The 18,815-nt window shown below is 37.2% G+C and overlaps 1 protein-coding gene across 3 annotated transcripts in view; it reads left to right on the forward strand.

Moving 5' to 3' along the window:
* The window catches only part of ENAH (ENAH actin regulator), a 103,770-nt gene extending 95,358 nt beyond the window's left edge, over window positions 1-8,412 (forward strand). For all 3 annotated transcript variants that reach the window (XM_070734338.1, XM_070734337.1, XM_070734339.1), the window contains 4 exons: window positions 2,069-2,135; window positions 2,932-3,010; window positions 3,451-3,508; window positions 4,748-8,412. In XM_070734338.1, the coding sequence (XP_070590439.1) occupies window positions 2,069-2,135; window positions 2,932-3,010; window positions 3,451-3,508; window positions 4,748-4,785 (242 nt within the window). In that variant the 3' untranslated portion in view covers window positions 4,786-8,412. The remainder of the gene's footprint in view (window positions 1-2,068; window positions 2,136-2,931; window positions 3,011-3,450; window positions 3,509-4,747) is intronic.
* The last annotated feature ends 10,403 nt before the right edge of the window (window positions 8,413-18,815 follow it).

Genomic DNA, 18,815 nt, shown 5'->3' on the forward strand with positions numbered 1-18,815 from the left:
GACAATTTTCTATTGTACAGTATTAAAATATGTGACATAAATTGTGGTAAATAATTTTGAAGTTGGGGAGAGATTTTTGCTTATTTTAATATGGTTTATCTAAGAAAAAATATGTAACTTTATATTCAGAGCTCTTGGTTTAAGAAAGCAGAATCATTGTATGTATACCTTTTAATTCAATGCATTTATATATTTAAAGTGTTTATTAAAAGGTTTCTAATATGTATTTATCAAACAAACATTCAGGGCATTAACTGGGTTTGGTGGCCTTTTTTAAAAATGTATTTATTTTATTATTAGATAAATCTATATGTTCACCCAACTCACACCAGGTGACTCTTGAGACTCAAGGACATCAGGGCCTTTAAGAAAAGAAACAAGTTGGGGGCAAATCATGTCCAAGGGGAAATGATATTAGCCGCCCCGAGTCTCTGGAGAGGGGCGGCATACAAATCCAATGAATGAATGAATGAATGAATGAATGAATGAATGAATGAATGAATGAATGAATGAATGAATGAATGAATGAATGAATGAATAAGATATTCCATAAAGAAAGGGCAACCACCAAGAAGATCCTTTTCCATTATCACACCAGACATACATCACTAATAGATGGGATGAGCGACATATCCTGCCTTTCCCTCTGGTGGACTAGTTGCAGTTGTTGTTGTTATTATTATTATTATTATTATCATTATTATTATTATTATTATTATTATTATTATCATCATCATCATCATCATCATCAATTGGATTTGTATGCCGCCCCTCTCCAAGAACTCACAACAAATATAAAAAACATAGTGGTACATCTAATCCAATTAATGTAATTAAAAACCCTAAAAATCCTAAAATAATTTAAACCAATTTATAATCACTCAGTGGGGGGTTGCTGCCAGTTCGGACCAGTTCTAGAGAACTGCTAGCAGAAATTTGGCATGGTTCCCCAAACCGGTACTGATGTCTGGTTGGCCATACACCATACTAGTCACCAGTCATGTCTCTCAGCTGTTGCGTTCAGGGAAACACCTTTCAAAGTAAAGAAAAACTTCTCACAAGGCGAGAAGCTGTTAATTGCCTTGCACTCACAAGTTTTTCTTTACTTTGCAAGGTTTTTCCCTGCACACAATGGCTGAGCGAAGCAACAGAGCTGCCAGTTTCCGCGCATCTCACAGTGGGGCACAATTTGGGGGTGGCAGATGGGGTGGGGCAGGGCCGCTAAAAGAGAGGAAATTTTCCTATCTTTTCCTGTGGCCGTGGCTTGGTGGGGATCATGTGAGTGGACATGAATGATGTCAAGTTGACCATGCCTACTCAGTTATGTGACCATCAAATCACATCCACAAAATAAGCCATATCCACAGAACCAGTAGTAAAAAATTTAGACCCACCCCTGACTAGTTGTATGTGATGGAGGAGAAGTGGTCCTTCAAATAGGCTGGCCCCAAACCATGAAACCTGTAGGAATCATTTAAAAGGAAAAGAAAAATCACTTAATTAACAAAACTATCACAATAAGCTATATATGATGTTCAAAACATTAGCCAACAGGATATTTGTCACATTTTTGTTAATTATTATACTTATGATAAGATAGAAATATGTATGTACTGTATTTTATTTTTTCTACGCATATGTTTTTTATGGTTTGTATTTGTGAATGTTTGTCTATGTTGTTTGTCTTGAAAGTAAATAATCAACAAAGACTATTTTTTTTTAAAAAGAGTACAAGGTTCTGAACTTGGTTAAGCAGTTGAAAAGAGGGTAAAAAGATAAGTTGCTGGGTAAATGAGGGCTAGTAGGCTATTAGGATATGCTATAATGAGGGCAGTTGATAGAGGAACTGGGGAGACATATACCAGCCTAGTCCTTCTTGTTCATCTGGATTTTCCTTTGTTCAAAGTTTGAAACAACCAAAGTTTTTTGGTTTGGCCTACATTTTAATTCTGTCAAGTAGTGATTTATTCAAAGTAATACAAAACACTATTCTCTTTAAGCATGATAAATTATTTCAGAGTTATCCAGTGTATACAAACCTAAAACTTAAACATTTTATTTCTTGCAGAATTAACAAGAAAGCCTTGGGAAAGGACAAATACAATGAATGGAAGCAAATCACCTATTATCTCAAGGTATTTATCACTTATTTTAAAAGCAATTTATATTATCCATGAATGACTGCAATAAAAGAGTTTTAAGTTAGATTTGATTAGTAGCTTGTATATTTAAACCATAAAGAGAAAAGAAGAAATAAATAATCTTTACTGTTTTGTCTTTTACATTTTTTTTTATAAATCATAGAAGATATCCCTTGTGATGTGCTAAGGAATGGAAAAGAAAAAATGTGGTTGGTTTTCTTGGAAACCAGCTATTGAGTCTCAGGAGAAGGGCGGCATAGAAATCTGATCAAATAAATAAATATTGAAACAATGGAAATTTTGAAATGATGCCCATCTTGAAAATTGAGTCAAATGTAGATTTTTTTCAGATGTACTTTTATTTTTATGACATAACCAATTTTACATAGCTTATTATAGTTGCAACTGGGAAAATAACCGTTAGCCCTTCAGTTATTTTGTAACTCAATCCCTATAATCTAGTGGTTCCCAACCTTTTTTTGGCCATGCCCCACCTAAGCATTTCTAAAATCCTGAGGCCTCCTACTCCCCATGACATATAATTCTTACTATTTAAAAAGTGAACTACTAAAAGGCCATTAACTAGGTTTAAACAAGGTTCCAATTGCCCCCCCATGCAGTGTGGGCTCCATATTGGGAACCAGGTGTATAATACCTGGTTAGTATGTTCAATTGCAAATATGCATTAAGAAACTGTTCAGTTGCTTGGAAAAATTGCAGCCATGATAAGCAGTGTGGAAATGTTATAATTTGTAGAGTGCAGTTAACTTAATACTGTTTTTGTTTTTAGACCAAAATCTGCATCTTCTGGGCAACCAAATACTAATGGAGTACAGTCTGAAGGATTAGACTATGATAGATTGAAACAGGTAGATATTTTCTTCTAGAATAATATTTCATAGCTTGATGTGGCTTTTTATCCACTTTTTAATTATTTTATTTCTGTATTGAATCAGTAGTGCTTGTGAGAAAAAATGACAATGTTACAATTATCAGTGAATGCCCAAGAATTTATGTACTTCTAAAATATTTTATCATAAGATCTACAGAAACAGTGCCCCCAACATCAAAGACTTTAAAAATCTTTTAACTAATTATCAACATTTGTTCAATTTGGACATGCGAACATACAGATTTGTAGGCATATAAATTCTTTGTAAAAATAAGGGGAATGTTTCACCTAGACTCTCAAAATTTTTAATTTCAGTAAATTTAAATTCATTTCCTTTACACCAGTGAACAAACACTATTTTGGGCAGTTTGGAATATCTTTGGAAAAAATAAACTTAATCTTATTCTATTATTAAAGGATATTTTAGAGGAAATGAGGAAGGAATTGACAAAACTAAAAGAAGAATTAATTGATGGTAAGTATATAAATTTGTGATTATTTAGGGAGGAGAATTCCTATGAAATTTTAGAAATGCAATAGAGGTTTGAAAATTCCATTTGTGTCATTTTTCCTTCCCAATCTTTCACTATCCTAATTTCAATTTTTATTGAATGGGCCAGGTTATGATTTTTCAGTACTAGTAGGAGCTCATTCATATCAGTCGTTTTATTTAATTTAATGATTTCATTTCTTAGTTAATTTTTGAAACCATCTCATCCCAAGATGTAGCTTACAACAGGAAAAAATATAATGAAAACTCATTAATATACAGTAATTTGTCAAATATACACTTTTGGTCAAATTTTTTATGACCACTTATCTCACATGAAGTGACTCATGTTAATTATAAACAATTTTAAGTACAATTATAGATAAAAGTAAATAATACCATAAAAATTAAAAGAAAATTCAGGAAGAAAATCATTATTTGACTCCTCTCTCCCCCCACAACTGTAGAAAGCTAGATAGGGATGCAATTCAAAAACACCTCCATTTTTGCTTCTGGGTATAGGGATAGTTTGGACTTCATTCTGAAATAATGGAAAAATGTTATTTTTGGCAAATAAGTCAATATATTTGTACTGTAATTTATATGAAATGTGTGTAGATTTCCCAAAAATGTATATTATGTACGTTTTCATCACTTACATCACTTGAATTTTACAGACATCATTTGCTCTCAAATGATCCTTTTAATTGATCCTTTTATATTTTACTATATTGCAGCCACACTGTGGTCACAGAAGCAGCAACAGTATTCAGTTGGATTTCCCTCACTAATACTTATGAACAGTAGTAGCAAATAGATTCCCTAAAATCTTTCTCCCATATACAGTCATAATTATTCTTAGGCAGCATAAGCCTAAATATGTTTTCAAATTTACCTTTCATGTTTTCATGCCTCTTTTACTCAGTTCACTTTACTGTGTATCTTGAATAATTGTTTTTAATTTTTTTGTCTCTGTTTTCATCAAATTTCAATTTGAATATAATCCCTAAAACAAACAGTGCTATTTGTCCAAATACACTCTTCTACAATCTTCCCACTTCATTTTCTATTTACTTGATAAATCAAACATGTAAATATTGTGAATCCAACACTATAATGCAATAAGGGGTGGTATCTGAGCTTTAATATTTTAATAGATAAGTTCACATTTTTCTTCATCAGTTAACAGACTGTTCTTTTTGTCTTTCCCATTGCTCAAATTAGCAATTCGACAAGAACTGAACAAGTCGAATACAGTGTAGAAAGATTAGGACTAAGATGTTTGGACCACTGGTCTTGCACAAAATCAGCTACATTTTGTGAGCTGCTGGAAGATAATGAAAAAAAGTGTTCTTGAAAGAAGGAGAAAACAAGATTCTGAACTTTCAGACAACAATATGGTGATACACTATTTCCTTTTGCTGCTGTTTTCTGACTTTCAACAAGATGGAAAATAGTCTTAAATTGTGGCAATGATTTATGCAGAAAATCGTAAGCCTGTTAGGCAGGTGCATTGAAATGTTTCATATCAATATTGAAGCTGCATATTTACAGTGTATTAAGTTTTTTAAAAGGAGAAAAACTTTAAGGAGGCTTTTCAGAGAGATTTTCTTAGTAAAGAATTTAGCAAGTGAGATTGACATACAACTGTATCTCAGGTAGTCTTCCTAGCACATTAGATATTTCCTTGATTAAAAACAACACATGACTTCAATTCACAATATAGAGACTGTAAAATCCAATATTGATGAATGAAAGATCCAGAATATCATTGTCTATTGAAGATTGGAGTCTTAGGATAAGCAAAGCCTCTCTGATTAGCCTTCATGAAGTTTTTTAAAGAAAAATGCAAATGCTGCCCAGATTATAAAGATATAGATGCCTTCCTAAAATGATATGCTTTACCAAAACTGAGACTTCTCCTGAATACAAATCAATATGATCAAATGTAAATTGTTAGATTGTTATAGACTTACCATAGGTTTTTGAGCTTTTAAGATTTATGCATGCAGACATTTTTGTAACATAAATAACCACAGAGTTGGCTTTTAATTTAAACCATTCTTGCATGCCACAAATATTAAATAGCCTTTTTACAATAAGGCCTAGTTAATGCCCAGGCAAAACTTGGGGAGGTGTTGGGTTGGGAATTGGGGCAACTTTTTTATTTAAACAATTTGTATTAATTGCTGCACTATTTTTCCTTATATTGCATGCATGTGTAATAATAAGGAAAATGTGATTTATCAGTAAACATGTTAAATAGAACCAGGTACTTAATACTTTTTGTATCATTTCATTTGTATTTCAAACTTAGTAATGTTTCAGTAGCAGTTCTTGAAACCCTGCTTTTTGCTTCTTTTTTCAGCTTGATATAAAATTAAGCATTAAGCATCAGGATTATACTTAGAAGAAATTTTTAAAACAGACAATGAAAAGTAATAGCATATTATTTTCACATTGGCTACCTACATTTGTTCATTGAATTACATTTTGGTATGATCCTAAAATAACTAATTCATGTGTTATTTTTCTACCCTTCTCCATCACTGACTTTAGCAAAATTTGTTTTAACCTGAATTTGTAAATGATCATTGTCAGTAAAGTGAGAAGAAACGGGATTGGGGAAAAAGTATTACTCTATTGGTATTTTGGGGGTTGCTCCTATTTTTGTCATCATGCATTGGATTTTATTTCACAATTAAATATAGACATGTGGAAAAAAAGGAAAAAAATAGTAAAAATGGAAAAAGTCTTAAGAATTGATGTAGCAATCTAGTTTTAGAGGAAAGAAAAATCACATATCCAGTTTTATCTCCTTCCCCCATTTATACATTTGCACCACAATTTTTTAAACTTTTGTATGTAATCTGTTTTGTGATTTGGGAAAAATATATCATATTTTTCTGAGTATAAGATACTCCAGAGTATAAGATGCACATTAGTTTTTGGAGAGGAAAACAAGAAAAATAAATCTGCCTCTGCCTACCAGCATCCACCAATATTCACCTGGCTAATGTCCTTGCAGCAAATAGCAAACAGCCTAGTCAGCATCAGCACATTATCACAGCCTGATTAAGCATGAGCAGCTGATTGGTGGGTGGATAGGCCTTCTGGAATGCCCCCAATCAGCTGTTCCAGACAGTCGGGACTGCCACTTCCACAGATTATAGTTGCCTCTGTGCCTCGCGTTTTGGCCTCTGTGCCTCGTGTTTTTGGTCTCCACACATCACATTTTCGGCTTCCGAATGCTCTGTTTTAAACCCGTTGCTGATCACCGACTCCACGCATTGTGTTTTCGGCCTCCATATGCCCCATTTTTTGCCTCTGTGCATTGCATTTTTGGTTTATTGCATTTTTGACCGCCATCGATCCCTGCTGCCTAGAACCTCCTGAAAATGTGATGCGTGGAGGCCAAAAACAAGGTGTGTGGAGGCTGAAAAAGCAATGTGCAGAGGCTGAAAACACAATGCTTGGAGGTGGTGATCAGCAGCAGTGTGCTGTGGTGATCCTTGCAGAGCATTTGGAGGCCAAAAAGCACAATGCACGGAGGCTAAAAATGCAGGACTACATTTGGTGTATAAGACACACCAAAATTTTCACCTTCTTTGTGTGTGTGTGTGTGTGTGTGTGCGTGTGTGCAGGGTGTCTTATACTCCGAAAAATATGGTATGTATTCCTGATTACATCTTAAATTCTCCTTCTGGTTTTATGATCTATGCTGATTTCAAAATAATGTTTGAGCTTAATTACTTGCTTTCTTAATTTACTCAGTTAATATTCAGGTTAGTTCACAAGAAAGCTTTAACTAGCATATCCTCCCTTAGTATTGAACACCAAAGCAAATAAACAGCCCATTTTGGCCGTTTTCAAACAGTCTAGTTTTCCCTCAGAAATATGGCTTATAACATGTAATCAGTGGCCATGGCTTTAAATTATTTTTTCCATATTCTTTAATTGAAGGCATTTAAATCTCAAATAATTGCTTGAAATTAAGAGGAGGCATTTTCATCTTTCGAAAATAATGTATGTTTAAGCAGTATAAGCTAAAATGCTTATTCCTGTCAGAAATCATGTTTGATTTTGTTTGTAAAGAAAATTCAAAGATGGGCTCGCAAGAATCTTAAACATGTAAGTGGTCCAAAGGTAAGAACATTAAGTTACTAGATTGTGAATGAAACTGGTTAATGCACTAAACGTTTTGTGCCTTGGTCTAAAATTAATGAGTTCTGTGTAAAGGGAAAAAGAAAAAAATGAAACTGAGACCTTGTCTTTCAACATGCATAGTTAACACGATCCTGAACTGAACCATTTCAGGAATCTCAGTTTAGTTAAAACTATTAAATCAGGCTGTAATAGTGACAGTTATGCCATTGCCAGATAATCCTGTAAGTAAAATTAGCTACAGGTTATTAGATTCTTTTAATAATTCTTCTTTGAAAATGTAATGATGGTTTCTGTGCTTTTGTAAGTAGATGCCTTAAGCTGAATATGGTTTAGGGGATCACGTTTAATTCCAGGGAGGCAATGCTTTCCTCAACACTGTGATCTGATCTGTAATAAACCTGTCCTATCATACACAAATGGCTAATAAGTCAATTGAATACAAACTGAATGTACAAATTTTAGTGCTGGTGCTGAAATCTCTTCAGAGTTGTCATGAAAAAAGTTTATTGTTTAAAAGGTTTGCAAGCATCAAGTGTCAATCAAAACTGAAGATGAAACATTAATGAATGTTACAATTTCATGCATTTAGTTTTACTTCTTTTTGAGTTTCTCAGTTAATTCTCTGCTATTTTTACCATATTGTGTCATTTTAAAATTTCTTAAATGCTAACGCTGTTTTGTTTGAGCAGAAGAAATAAAATTGCAATATATACGTGCTCTTACTATTGTTTGTGAAACTTCATGTTATGGGAGGAGGGACTTACACTTGTTTTCTTTACATTACCTTTCTGAATCCATAGCATATTAAAAGTACTACCTCAACCAAAAAGTTCATAATTCAACAATGATGCTTAATGTTCATGTTGATGTTGCTTCTCCACATTGATTTCTCTTCGCATTGTTTATTTATGCTCTAAATGTATATCTAACTCCACAAAATCACAGACAGAGTTTTGCTCAAGACCTTTGCCTTTGTTGAGATCTTCATAGTGAATTTCCTGGTTGTAATTCAATTATTTCCATCCTTTTTGCCCTCTTCTGGCATTTTGCTTTGTCAAGTTATTGTACAGTTAAAATTGTTCTGGAAACAGGTTTCTAATAAAATTGTTTATCACATTAGATAATTCCATGTATATGATTTGACAAGATAGATCCTTATAAAAAATGTCTGTTGTAAAAGGCCCCATGCGTTTAAAACATTTTTAAAAAATTAAAAATACAAGAACTGCATTAATAACAATATTTAAAATTTAATTAATGAAATTGTATTATCAAAATGTCAAATAGAGAGTATGACCAAATTTCAGCAGAATAATGTGATGAAATAAGTAGGTTCTAAAATGCTGCATTGAAGACACACTGGGTGATAATTTATGGATTATTGTCTGGGGATGGGTGTTATGTTGAATAATTGCTAAAATACTAAAAGTGTATTGTATTTACAAAAGCAGAGCTTTATTTTTTCATTATTTTAATGAAAAGTAATATTAAAACATTTTTTTAAAAAAAATTACCGTAGATGCCCACTTGTGAATTGGAGGTAGGAAGAAAGGTTTCTTATTTTTAGAAGTAAGCAAGTAGCTGCACTGGAGAGAGGAAAATGGGAAAATTATTGTAGTATCATCTAATCATCCTTTTTGGACCACTGGTCCAGCAATGTTTTGTAAGTTATTAGAAAGATGGGTGTTTACAGAAATAACCTCTATTGTCTGAGGCCATTTGTATAAATGGGGACTCTGGAAATTCAGGATCTTCAATTATAGAAGAGCCTCTTTTTTTTTTTTAAGCCTTTTTATTGCGAATAGTTTGGGGAGAAATGAGAATAAAGGAGGTCTGGAACCCCTGAACATTCTCATAAGAGATGTGGGCTACAATTTTTCCATGTTAAAAAGTTTCCTCTTCAAACATAGTGGAAGTTACAATGTATGATTATTTTTTAATTGAAATGTTAAATTATTGCCTATTATCTAATAGTTTCCAATATTCCAGTAAAAGCATTTTTTCTTCCACATATCCAAGTTTTTAATTGCTCTTAATATAATGTTCAAGCATCATAAATTTTTAAAACTCTTACTTAACTTGTTATAACAATAAATACCATAGCCTTTCAGTAGTTTACAGTTTTTTAATTTAAAAAAATAAAGATATTAGGGGTCCTTGATGCACTGATGATGCTATTTAGTTTGGGTAATGAAATATCTGCAAGAAAACAGCCAAGCTCAGAGAGCACTAAGGACCTCTCATTTCAATCCTGAGCTACAAATAGTCTCCTTTATTGAAATCAAGAAATTAAAAATCAGATAGCCCCCATACCACAGGACAAGTTTTGAAATAATTCAGAGAGAGCACTTGGTACAATTTGTCTTACTGAAATTCCTCTTCCAGGCACCAACCATGGCATCAACAAATCTCTAGTGAATTCTGTCTCAAACACCTCCTAGTTTTAATAGAATCCAATTTGACGCAACCTTTTTTATAATAGGCCATCTTAATTAAATCAATCTCCCTGCAGAGGTGGTTCAATAAAAACAACAGGAAAACTTGAGGTTTCCCCACTTATGGAATACTTCTCTGATAAAAACAAAGTTATCGATAAGATAATATTTTATGTTGGACAGATGCATATAGCCACAGCTCAGACAAACCAATCCAATATGGATATTAACATCATAACCATAGAGGTCTCCAGCACTAACTATCTCCGGGACCACTTTCTGCCGCACGAATCCCAGCGACCGATTAGGTCCCACAGAGTTGGCCTTCTCCGGGTCCCGTCGATGAAACAATGTCGTCTGGCGTGACACAGGGGAAGAGCATTCTCTGTGGCAGCTCCGGCCCTCTGGAATCAACTCCCCCTGGAGATCAGGACTGCCCCCACCCTCCTTGCCTTTCGCAAACTCCTTAAAACCCACCTCTGCCGTCAGGCATGGGGAAATTGATTCCCCCGGGCCGTTTCGTTCTATGTATGGTTTGTTTGGTATGTATGACTGTTTTTATATTAAGGGTTTAAACTGTTGTTTTTTTTAATCATTGGATATGTACTGTGTTTTGTTGTTGTGAGCCGCTCTGAGTCTCCGGAGAGGGGCGGCATACAAGTCTAATAAATAAATAAATAATAAATAAACTTCAAGGGCAGGAGAACTGTCAGCTCAATGAGGTATTCTGTTACACAAGTGTAGAGCCGATAGACAAACAAAACCTCAAATCTATCTCCAGCTGTACAACCACAATATGAACCAGGTCTCTCACAGGCACCCTGATAAAATCTTTTTATGAATCATAATCATACCACTTCCTACATAGTACTCAAGCAGCAGAAAGTCGAGGCATACTAGCTGGCCTACCTTCTCTGAATGTATGTATCTCTTAGAAAAATCAAGTAAATTTTCTCATCCACAATCAAATCATAGAAGACTTCTGCTTTATTTTGGACCAACTTGACATGGCAGAGGAGCAAAATTAAAGTTCTTCAAAGTAACAGATACCTTTTATCTGCATAAATATTCACACAATTGCAAACACAGAAACTAGACACAAGAACAGTTTCCCCCCCTAACGCCATCACTGTACTAAACAAATAATTCCCTCAACACTGTCTAACGTTTTACTAAATCTGCACTTCTATTTCTACTAGTTTTTTCTCATCATCTTCTATCCTAAGATTTTTATTAATATTGATTGTTTCTTCATTGTTATTTGACCCCTATGACAATCATTAAGTGTTGTACCACATGATTCTTGACAAATGTATCTTTTTCTTTTATGTACACTGAGAGTATGTGCCCCAAAGACAAATTCCTTGTGTGTCCAATATTCTTTATTAAAAAACCCTCTCAACCCAGCATCAAACTAAGAAAATAATTAGGAATGCTTCTGTTGCTACCTACTAGCCAGATGGGGTAGATCTTCTAAAGCAGCGGTCCCCAACTTTTGCAGCATGGCAGCTAGGCTGGTTGGAGAGTAACTGGGCTAAGCAAGTGGCAGGCCAATGCGCATGCACACGGAGCTCAACTGCACGTGGCCTGCCACTTGCGCGAGTCAAATTGCATGCATGTGCCTGTGCGCTGGTCCACAAATATGCCATGACCAGTAGTAGGCCGCGCCACGGGTTGGGGACCGTTGTTTCAAACCAACAAGTAAGGCTTCACTTTGACTACTTTGCAAGGCTTTATCTGCCATCAATAAGTCAAGTGGAATTTGAACCCCTTCTCCTATCCCAGCTGTTTCTGGCTATCACTTTGGACTTGACCCTATTTCTACACTGAATTCGAGACCAAGCTGCAAGGAATAAATTGGAATCACTTTATAATATGTAAATAGATATATTGCTCTTGAGTTAAAATGGTATATATAAAATATGCCCCCATTCTGGTGGAGGGGTACGGATGTTGTCTGGTGGTGGGCACAAATCACTTAGCACTTGTTGTATGTTGTGTGTGTGTTTTATATTTTAAAATCAATTTTAAAAGTTATTTTTAAAAAAAGACCCTACTTCTACACTCACGAACATGCACACCAACATCTTTCAAGCCCCAAAGCATCTTCCCTGAATCTACAGGGATAGGAGCATGGTCAGTCAGATTAGTCAATATTGAATGCAGTCCTCAAGAAATTGTCAATGGATTAATGTACTTCTTTGAATCATTAGTATATACATTCTTCCCCACTCCCCCAAACCTCCTAAATGCCTGTGAATAAGAGCACAATTCAGTAGGATATATTAGACAGTAAACCTTGTGAAGGCAGGTTACTGTAAAAAGACTATCTGTTACTCTTTCTCTGGTAAACATAAAAATTCATTCCAACCCAAATCTCTTAACCTAGTTTCTGTGGCAAAATACATGGCATAAGATAGAAACTTAGAAGACTGACGGCAGAAAAAGGCCTCATGGTCCATCTAGTCTGCCCTTATACTATTTATCTGTGTTTTATCTTAGGATGGATATATGTTTATCCCAGGCATGTTTAAATTCAGTTACTGTGGATTTACCAACCACGTCTGCTGGAAGTTTGTTCCAAGGATCTACTACTCTTTCAGTGAAATAATATTTCCTCACGTTGCTTTTGATCTTTCCCCCAACTAACTTCAGATTGTGTCCCCTTGTTCTTGTGTTCACTTTCCTACCGTATTAAAAACACTTCCCTCCTGAACCTTATGGGCTAAAGTGATTCATCCCCAGCATAATGTACCTCCCTTGGAATAGAGTGTGACAGAAAAGTTGCCATTCTCAATGTCATGTAAGTAGAGAATTAATTTTACAAATCTGATGTAATGCCTTATATAGTAATTAATTAATTTATAACACAGTGTCAACTATTTATTATATTTTTAAGGTTATAGTTTCTGGTTTGTAAGTGTATGTACAGACAGTTCTTGTTTAACAACTAGAATTGGTCCTGAAAGCTTGACTATCACATGACTACAACTGAGCTTATGATTTTACTTCCAACTTTTCTTTGCATTACATCGTCAGACATATATGACCCCAATATAAGCTGGGTTAGCCCAAATGGTGAAGGAGGCTTATGGAACTCATTAAAAAGATGGATAAAAGAACAAATCTTATCATTCTTTCTCCTCAGTACCTGCTCTTTGGAAAACTCACCCTGGCATTGGATAATTAGCAAGAATAGAATTAATGTTTGTCTTTACATTCATAGGTGAAAAATGGATTACAAGCGAATAAGCAGACACACAGTGGGGAATACATGTGGAAAGGAATGCACTAGCACCAGCGATGAAATCTACTTACCTTTCCTACCAGTTCAGAAGTGCACGCTTCGTGCTTTTTCACTCACACTCTGTTCGCCCATGCGCTTTTTCACCCTCTGCGCATGCGCAGAAGGCTTTGCACAGAAGGTTAAAAAAAGAAAATGGTGGCATCCAACATCACACTGCCTCCGTTACCAGTTCTCTGAACCACCAGTGCCTGCTGCTACTGGTACATCTGAACTGGGCTTAACTGGTAGCATTTCACCCATGACCAGCACCAGCTGTTGGTCTAGCATGCTCTGGGTTGTGAGATGCAAGTTGTTTAGGAGGCAAAGAAAAAACTTGTGAGTGAAACTGATTAGGATCTTGTCAGTGTCAGGCAACAGCATGAGTTGGCAGAGAGATCTAATCAAATGAGGTCACAGAATGAGACTTGTTGACTTTCAGTTGGCACTTTTTAGAGCCCTAGCGTGCTGTGAACAAAAGCAACCTAGGAGATAGCTTGTTTGGACACACTGCGGGATGGAAAATGAGTATTGGCTGAAAAACAGCAAACAATAGATTGAAGGAGGTGTGAAAGTAACATGGGGAATTTTTATCATTGTAACAGCTGTTGCCCAAGGCAATGGATAAATGAGGACTTCTTGACTTGCAACAATTCAATTAGTGACCCTTCAAAGTTGCAACAGCACTGAGAAAAAAAATCACTTAAAACCGTTTCTTGTCCTTATGACCATCACAGCATCTTCACAGTCGTGTGATCAAAATTCAGGTGCTTGGCAATCAGCTGAGCGTGTTCTGGAGTCATGTGACCTTCATTTGTATCATTCTCAGCCAGCTTTTGAGAAGAAATTCAATGAGGAATTGAATAATTGACCACATGTTTGTTTATTTTATTTTATTCGATTTTTATGCCGGCTTTTTCCTTAGACTCAGGGCGGCTTACAACATGTTAGCAATAGCACTTTTTTAAAAAACAGAGCCAGCATATTGCCCCCACAATCCAGGTCCTCATTTTACCTACCTCGGAAGGATGGAAGGCTGAGTCAACCTTGAGCCGGTGATGAGATTTGAACCACTGACCTACAGATCTACAGTCAGCTTCAGTGGCCTGCAGTACAGCACTCTACCTGTTGCGCCACCCCGGCTCTTCTCTTAATAACCAGTGATTTGCTTAAGCATGGCAAGAAAAGGTCATAAAATTCTGCATGATTCACAAGTGCCCTGCTTAGTAACAGAAATTCTGGTCACAATTGTCATAAGTCAAACACTATCTGTAGCTGGAAAACTATAGGCACAACCATATATATTTATTTTTGTGTTGATCTTTGTAGGGAAAATAATTGTCTCCAATGGTTTTGATAATCTTAATTGACAAGATAAAAATGCCAGACCATGTATCAAATTTTTCTGTATTTCTAAGACTTTTTTTGAAAAAAAATTTCAGGAGTTCATCTTATATCCAAGGTTGTCTTTCCTGTTGTTTAAATAAAGCTGTTTTATTTCTATAAGTTTCTTGACTGACCTCACAGAAAGCATTCTAATGGCTTTAAATGTATATTTCTGCTGATTGCTGTGAGCATTTCTTTTTTGCATTCTCTCTGGCAATTTCAAACACACACTTAAAGAATTGACTATATTAGTTTAAGTATCACTTTATATTTATTTGTTTAGATTTAAAGTTTGCCAAATAATATTTCCCAATTTCAATGAGCATTTTTTTTGTTAAAATTTGACTTGGAATTTAGATGACTATATATAAATTTAAAACCCATTATTTTCTCTTAATTTTATTTGTTCTAGCTGAAAATACTATTAAATGTTAAAGTGATAAAATTGTTTATTGTGTGCTATATCACCAAGAAACTAGCCCTCACAAGGCTGCCTTTTCATTAGCTGTTCTGTATAAGAGGTCAGTAAGGGGCGAGTACAAGTGCACTAGAGTGCCTTCCGTCCCCTGTCCTATTGCTCTCCTATATCTCCTATACCTTTCTTCTATTCCTATATCTCTTCTTCTATTCTTTCATTGATATGTTCTATTACTATATCTTTTCTATTCTTTCATAGATATATTTTACTATGAGTATCTCTACTATAACCTTCATCATGTATTTTATTATGTGTATATATGTGTGTGTGTGTGTGTGTATATATATACATACACACACACACACACACACACACACTAAAACTCTCATTGTGTGTTGGACACAATAAATAAATAAAATAAAATAAATAAATATGAACACAAGTGATTCACTTAGCAGGAATATTTCTGTAATTTCTCATTTTCCATTCTATATCTCTTACAACTGACATCTCTTCTTTGGGGCTTTTTACGTTTGTTTTAAACCTAAGGACCTACCTTTTTGGTAGTGTGAACCTATAACATTATTTTCATCTGATCTGATCCTCAACCCATGAGTGAGTTGAGTTTAAATCAATTTTAAATGTGTGTAGAAGTCTCCTTATTCTGACACGGTCCAAGGCCCACCAAAGGTATATAAATCCTGTTAGGTTTCGTTACCCATTATTTTGAAAGGAATCAACAGCAATACCTGGAAGCAGACATAGAATAGGAGAGAGGACAAAAATTGGGTCCCAATATAGGTTTGGGCCAAATCAAAATGGATGGCCATTGCTTCAAATCAGCAGATAATAGTACCACCTAAAGCTGTCATATCTTTCTTTGGAAGATTATACTAACTAGTGCAGTGATCTAAGTCAGCGTTTCCCAACTGGTGTGCCGCGGCACACTAGTGTGCCGCGAGACATGGCCAGGTGTGCCGCGAGAAGCTCCAGCTGGGCGGGGCGCTGCCAGTGCCCTTGCCTGAGTGTCGTCCTGTGGATGGTCTTGGGCTTCACAGTCGCTTCCTGGTTCCCTCTCCTCCCACCACCTGTGTCTCCTGCCGTCGCCTCCACCAAGCCGTCGCCCGTTGCCGTGGGTTCCTCGAGTGGGAGCTGCCACTTCCCTCCGTCCAGCTCAGCCACGCTGCCGTAGAAAGCACAGAGGTTATTGCCACCGCTTCTGCCTCTACTCAGGGAGCCACCGTGGTCACCGCGCCTTTTCCTCTCGCTCAGCTCAACCACGGTGGCTCCCTGAGTGGAGGCAGAGGTGGCGGCAATAACCTCTGCACTTTCTACGGCAGCGTGGCTGGGCTGCCTGGAAGGAAGCGGCAGCTCCGAGGAATGAGGCGCTGGCGGTAGACACAGGCGGAGGGAGGAGAGGGAACCAGGAAGCAACCGTAAAGCCCAAGACCAGCCACAGGACGACCTTCAGCCAGGGGCACCGGGACCGCGCACAGCCATGGTGGGAGCAGCATGAGAAAGAGAGGATTCTATCCCACGAGGAGACGCCCACCGAGCTGCAAGTCCCGCTGCCGTCGCCTTCTTTCCCTCCGCCTCTTTCTCCTCATGCAGCCTAAGCCCGCCTTTGCGAGTCCGCCCTGGCTTTCGCTTCGCCCCATGATTTCCCCACAATTTCATCCAGGCCACCTCTTGCCTCCTTTTGAACTGCGGGGAAATCTGCGGGCGAAGCAAAAGCCAGGGCGGGAGAGAAGCGCGGGGGTGGGGAAGGAGGAGAGCCCCTCAGCGCTTCCCCTCCGCCAAGCTGCCTGCTTGTCCTCGTGCCTCGTTGCTACCTCTTGCCTTTTTCCAGGGGCCTTTGGAAGGCACCCAGGGAAGGGGGGGATTGGGGGTGGCTGCAGCGGCTTCTCGTCCTCATCCGGCTGCTAATGCCCGCCCAGCCCCTCTTGCAGTCCCTTCACCGAGCGCTTTTGTCCCAAGCTGTCAGCGAAAGGGCTACAGGACAGGCGGGACAGGCGTTCTCACAGCTGAGGCAGGATTTGGAATGTCGGGGGGGGGTGCGTGCGGGCTCCGCATCCCCCTGCCACCCGGAACATTTAAAATAAGAAAAACCTTCGCCGGCCTCCGCAGAGAAGAAAGGAAGAGAGAGAAAGAAAGAGAGAGATAGCAAGAGAGGCAGAGAGAGAGAGAGAGAGAGGCAGAGAGAGAGAGACAGAAAGAGAAAGAGAGAAAGAAAGCTAGCAAGAGAGTGAGAAAGAGAGACAGAGAGAGAAAGAGATAGCAAGAGAGAGAGAAAGAATGAAAGAGATAGCAAGAGAGGCAGAGAGAGCAAGGGAGAGAGAAAGACATATAGGGAGGGAAGGAGGGAGAGAGAAAGAGAGCAAAAAAAAGAGGAAGAAAGAAAGCGGGATTGAGAGAGAGAAAGAAGAGAAGGAAGGAAGAGAGAGAAAGAAAGAGAGGGAGAAATAGAGAGAAATGGAGGAAAAAAATTTTTTGTCAAAACTTTTCTTTAGCAACCCCCCCCCCCCCCCCCCCCGTTCAGTGTTCCCCAGGATTTTGAAAATATGAATAATGTGCCGCGGCTCAAAAAAGGTTGGGAAACACTGATCTAAGTAATGGCCTTAGCTGTTGCTTTAAAATAAATGCTGATATGACTTAGGCACATTTCTATGATATGTCTAGTAACATTTTAAATGTTTGTTGATTACATCTTAAATGATAGCCTGGCCGTTAAATTGATTAGGAACAGTGCCACCAGAATTTTATTCCAACTATTTAATGCTCTTCTAGAAGTATAGTTTATTTGTTAACATGATCATTTTTCTCCATAAAATACATTACGCTCATATAATGTGCCATGATATCCCATAGAAAATCTCTTCATCACACTGGAAGATGAGCCTTCAAAATACAGTGATACCTCATCTTACAAACCCCTCGTCATACAAACTTTTCGAGATACAAACGGGGTTTAAGGTTTTTTGCTTCTTCTTCCAAACGATTTTCACCTTACAAACCCAAGCCACCGCCACTGGGATGCCCCGCCTCTGGACTTCTGTTGTTGTTGTTGTTATTATTATTATTATTATTATTATTATTATTATTATTATTATTATTAGATTTGTATGCCGCCCCTTTCCGTAGACTCGGGGCGGCTCCCAACACAAGGCTCTCCTCCATGGGAAACATCACCTCCGGACCTCCCTGTTTTTGCGATGCTGCAGGGGAATCCAGGCAGCGCAAAAATGGGTACTTCGCTGGCAACGGAAGTCCGGAGGTGGGGTTTCCCAGCAAGGGGAGCCTCAGTGAAATCGCAGCAGTGCAAAATAGGCGCTTTGGCTGGCAAAAGGGGTGAGTTTTGGGCTTGCACGCATTAATCGCTTTTCCATTGATTCCTATGGGAAACATTGTTTTGTCTTACAAACTTTTCACCTTACAAACCTCGTCCCGGAACCAATTAAGTTTGTAAGACGAGGTATCACTTACTGTGAATAAATTGACACAATTATCTATTTTAATAGCTATTTTTTAAAAAATTAAACAGCTAGTATGAACTTTAAAATATGGCAGACAAGGGGGTGTACTTTCAGCAATCAGAAGTTGTTT

This window comes from Erythrolamprus reginae, chromosome 1, assembly GCF_031021105.1.
Source record: "Erythrolamprus reginae isolate rEryReg1 chromosome 1, rEryReg1.hap1, whole genome shotgun sequence".
Lineage (NCBI taxonomy): Eukaryota > Metazoa > Chordata > Lepidosauria > Squamata > Dipsadidae > Erythrolamprus > Erythrolamprus reginae.